This window comes from Babylonia areolata, chromosome 35 (assembly GCF_041734735.1).
Source record: "Babylonia areolata isolate BAREFJ2019XMU chromosome 35, ASM4173473v1, whole genome shotgun sequence".
Lineage (NCBI taxonomy): Eukaryota > Metazoa > Mollusca > Gastropoda > Neogastropoda > Buccinidae > Babylonia > Babylonia areolata.
In genome coordinates, this window is record NC_134910.1 from 192,501 (window position 1) to 197,500 (window position 5,000).

The window sequence follows — 5,000 nt, forward strand, 5'->3', positions numbered from 1 at the left end:
TGCAGGGAGGTGGTGCAGTGTAAGTATCATTATTTGTCATCAGTACTGAACAGTTATGTAGTCCTGCAGGGAGGTGGTGCAGTGTAAGTATCAATATTTGTCATCAGTCCTGAACAGTTATGTAGTCCTGCAGGGAGGTGGTGCAGTGTAAGTATCAATATTTGTCATCAGTACTGAACAGTTATGTAGTCCTGCAGGGAGGTGGTGCAGTGTAAGTATCAATATTTGTCATCAGTACTGAACAGTTATGTAGTCCTGCAGGGAGGTGGTGCAGTGTAAGTATCAATATTTGTCATCAGTACTGAACAGTTATGTAGTCCTGCAGGGAGGTGGTGCAGTGTAAGTATCAATATTTGTCATCAGTCCTCAACACCAGTTTTGTAGTCCTGCAGGGAGGTGGTGCAGTGTAAGTATCAATATTTGTCATCAGTACTGAACACCAGTTATGTAGTCCTGCAGGGAGGCGGTAGAATCAGGTGGTTGAAACTCCTACCTGCCAGTACAGTGTCCATGGGGTTGTGAGTTCCAACACCAGTCTCACCCTCTCTCCCACGTTTGACAGGAGAATCCAACTGAGAGTCTGGTCATTCGGATAAAACAAGAAACCTGTGTTCAGCACGCACTTGGTGCACTAAAGAAAACAAGAACCTATGACAACAGAATTGTTGTCCTCACCAAAGTCCACACCAGTCGGTACACAACATCCACTCCCACAGATACACAAAATACTTGTGAAGCACGAACTCCAGACCTGACCGGTGCACTGAGTCATGCCTGTGGTGAGGCGTTTCCCCAGCAGACGTGCTGTATGTAGCGTGTATGGATTTGTCCGAACGCAATGCCGCCTCGTGGAGAAAGCGGAAGTGAGACAGAGTTGTGCCCCTTGCAGACGATGAAGATCACGGGCATCCTGAAGACGGCCAGACTGCTGCGCTTGTTGCGAATCATCCACCGCATCGAGCAGTTCGCTGAGTACGGGTCGGCCATGTTGCTGCTGCTGATGGTGGCCTTCACCCTCATCGCTCATTGGCTGGCCTGTGTCTTCTACGCCATCGCCAACACGGAGCGCCCCCTGCTGGATGCACCGATTAGGTGAGAGAGCATTGTCACGTGCTCTGTGTCAGTGTCGGCCACTTTTGATTCCTCAGGTCTGTTTGTTTTGCTTTTGTTTTGTTTTGTTGTTTCCAGTTAATAGGGACTTGTCTGGTTTTTATATGATTGAGAAACGGATATGTTGTTGTTTCCAGTTAATAGCGATATGATTGAGAAACAGATATGTTGTTGTTTCCAGTTAATAGCGATATGATTGAGAAACGGATATGTTGTTTCCAGTTAATAGCGATATGATTGAGAAACAGATATGTTGTTTCCAGTTAATAGCGATATGATTGAGAAACAGATATGTTGTTTCCAGTTCATAGCGATATGATTGAGAAACAGATATGTTGTTTCCAGTTAATAGCGATATGATTGAGAAACGGATATGTTGTTTCCAGTTCATAGCGATATGATTGAGAAACGGATATGTTGTTTCCAGTTCATAGCGATATGATTGAGAAACGGATATGTTGTTTCCAGTTAATAGCGATATGATTGAGAAACGGATATGAGAAGAGTCTGGTCGACTGAAGGAAGTGCAGATGAGGGGGTACATATACAGTTGTCTAGTTTTATTATTGGTTTGGGGCGAATATCACCGGATCAAACGAAACACAAAAATGAACTGAACAGTTTTATTCCTTTTATTTAATTGGCCATGACAAACACACCCCTTGCCCGGCGGGGGTAGGTAGGGGGAGGGGGGGGGGTCATTGTTTTCCCGAAAGTTGGATCAAATTGCCATCCAAATATACCTGTCTGCCAAAAATGAATGTAATGAATGAATATACCAGGCTATTGTTTAAATATACACTGTATTTGTATTGTCGCGAAAGTATGTGAAAAAAAGGTACATTGTTATTGGAGAAGCGTTCTATTTGACAAAGATTAACTTTGTAGATTTTGTAAGTTTCTATAACTTCATATTATGTTCCTCAGCAATCTGCTGTATAGGATGACCTGCTAAAATGTACCCGTGCGCCACAAACTTTCTGTTACTGACTAAAACCCCATAAGTTCAAGTATAGCGTCACCGCAATTCATAGCAACGTTTTATTTGTAAACAAGCATCATCAACAATGGTTCATGTGTCCATACACCCCACTAACATCAGCATAACAATATCTGACTAGTAGTTTGCTCAGTTTTTCTGTCCATAATTACCGCTCTCTCTCTCCCACCCCCACCCCCATTCCCTCTCCCACTTTCTCTCCCCATCCCCCCTGTCTCACCCTCCATCTCCCACCCTTTCTCTCTGCCTTTACCTCTCTTTCCCCTTTCCATTCCCTCTCTTTCCCCTTTCCATTCCCTCTCTTTCCCCTTTCCTTTCCCTCTCTTTCCCCTTTCCTTTCCCTCTCTTTCCCCTTTCCTTTCCCTCTCTTTCCCCTTTCCTTTCCCTCTCTTTCCCCTTTCCATTCCCTCTCTTTCCCCTTTCCTTTCCCTCTCTTTCCCCTTTCCATTCCCTCTCTTTCCCCTTTCCTTTCCCTCTCTTTCCCTCCCCCTCTCTCCCCCTCCCTCTCCCACCCTCTCTTTGTCCCTTCTCTCTCTCTCTTTCCTTCTCCCCTCCTTTTCTCCCTCTCTCCCTCTCTCTCCCTCCCCTCTCTCTCCTTTCCTCTCCCTCCCTCTCCCCCTCCCTCTCCCCCTCCCTCTCCCTCTCTCCCTCCCTCTCCCCCTCCCACCCTCCCTCCCTCTCTCCCTCCCACTCTCTCTCCCTCCCTTCACCCCCTGTCCCCCCCCCCCTGGCCCCCGTGCTCTGTGACAGCTGGCTGGACGGGTTGGCGGATCGTGTTGACCGGCCCTACATTGACAACGACACGACGAGCGGCCCGTCCATCAAGACCAAGTACATCACGGCTCTCTACTTCACCTTCACCTCCCTCACCAGCATCGGATTCGGCAACGTGGCGCCCAACACCAACCTGGAGAAAATCTTCTCCATCTTCGCCATGATGCTGGGATGTGAGTTCACTGCCGTTGTCGTTGTCGTCGTTGTTGTTGTTGTCGTCGTCGTTGTTGTTGATGCCGTTGTCGTTGTTGTTGTTGTTGTCGTCGTTGTTGTTGTTGTCGTTGTTGTTGTTGTTGTCGTTGTTGTTGTCGTTGTTGTTGTTGTCGTTGTCGTTGTTGTTGTTGCCGTTGTCGTTGTTGTCGTTGTTGTCGTTGTTGTTGTTGTTGTTGCCGTTGTTGTTGTTGTTGTCGTTGTTGTTGTTGCCGTTGTCGTTGTTGTTGCCGTTGTTGTTGTCGTTGTTGTTGTTGTTGTCGTTGTTGTTGTTGTCGTTGTTGTTGTTGCCGTTGTTGTTGTTGTCGTTGTTGTTGTTGCCGTTGTTGTTGTTGTCGTTGTTGTTGTTGTTGTTGTTGTCGTTGTTGTTGTTGTCGTTGTTGTTGTTGCCGTTGTTGTTGTTGCCGTTGCCGTTGTTGTTGTTGCCGTTGTCGTTGTTGTTGTCGTTGTTGTTGTTGATGTTGTCGTGTCGCCCTTCATGTAGCAATGTAGCAACGTGTCACCCTTTATGTAGCAATGTAGCAACGTGTCACCCTTTATGTAGCAATGTAGCAACGTGTCACCCTTTATGTAGCAATGTAGCAACGTGTCGCCCTTCATGTAGCAATGTAGCAACGTGTCACCCTTTATGTAGCAATGTAGCATCAGTGGGATAGAAATAATGATGATGATGATGCCAATGAAGATGATGATGGTAATGAAGATGATGATTATGATGGTGATGATAATGTAGATGGTGATGATGGTGATGGTGATGTTAATGAAGATGATGATGATGGTGATGGTAAAGAAGATAATGATGATGGTGGTGATGATAATGAAGATGGTGATGATGATGGTAATGAAGATGATGATGATGTTAATGAAGGTGATGATGATGATGATGGTGATGGTAATGAAGATGATGATGATAAAGGTGATGGTGATGATGATGATGTTAATGAAGGTGATGATGATGTTGATGGTAATAAAGATGATGATAATTGTGATGGTGATGATGATGATGATGATGATGTTAATGAAGATGATGATGGTGATGGTTATGATGATGATGATGATGGTGGTGGTGGTGATGGTAATGAAAATGATGATGATGATGGTGATGGTAATGAAGATGATGATGATGATGACGACGACGATGACGATGATGTCTGTGTGTCCACACAGCTCTGCTGAGTGCCGCCATCTTCGGCAACGTGTCGTCCATCATGTTACGCATGTACCAGGGGTCGGACGAGCTGCACGAGAAGCTGCAGAGTGTGAAGGACTTCGTCACCTTCCACCACATCCCCAAGACCCTGGCCAACAGGCTGCAGGAGTCCTTCCAGCACAACTGGGCCTACACCAACGGCATCGACATGAACAACGTGCGTACTTCCGTGTCTGTGTCTGTGTGGGTGTGGGTGTGGGGGGATGGGGCATCGACATGAACAACGGACGTACGTCCGTGTCTATGTGGGTGTGGGTGTGGGGGGAGGGGGCATCGACATGAACAACGGACGTACGTCCGTGTCTGTGTGGGTGTGGGTGTGGGGGGAGGGGGCATCGACATGAACAACGTAATTATGTCCGTGTCTGTGTGGGTGTGGGTGTGGGGGGAGGGGGCATCGACATGAACAACGGACGTACGTCCGTGTCTGTGTGGGTGTGGGGGGATGGGGGATCGACATGAACAACGTAATTATGTCCGTGTCTGTGTGGGTGTGGGGGAGGGGGAGGGGAGGGGGCATTGACATGAACAGGATGTCTTGTTCTCTTCATCCTCTTCGTCATCTTCCGTCTGATCAGTATCGTCTTTGTCATCATCATCTTCCGTCTGATCAGTATGTCTTTGTCGTCATCATCATCTTCCGTCTGATCAGTATCGTCTTTGTCGTCATCATCTTCCGTCTGATCAGTATCGTCT

General features: G+C 46.9%; 1 protein-coding gene across 1 annotated transcript in view; it reads left to right on the forward strand.

Annotated features, from left to right (window-relative positions):
- LOC143277903 (voltage-gated inwardly rectifying potassium channel KCNH6-like) overlaps window positions 1-5,000 on the forward strand; it is a 196,335-nt gene that overhangs the window by 135,989 nt on the left and 55,346 nt on the right. Inside the window, exons 6-8 of the mRNA XM_076582870.1 lie at window positions 890-1,092; window positions 2,861-3,057; window positions 4,262-4,461. Of these exons, the coding sequence (XP_076438985.1) occupies window positions 890-1,092; window positions 2,861-3,057; window positions 4,262-4,461 (600 nt within the window). The remainder of the gene's footprint in view (window positions 1-889; window positions 1,093-2,860; window positions 3,058-4,261; window positions 4,462-5,000) is intronic.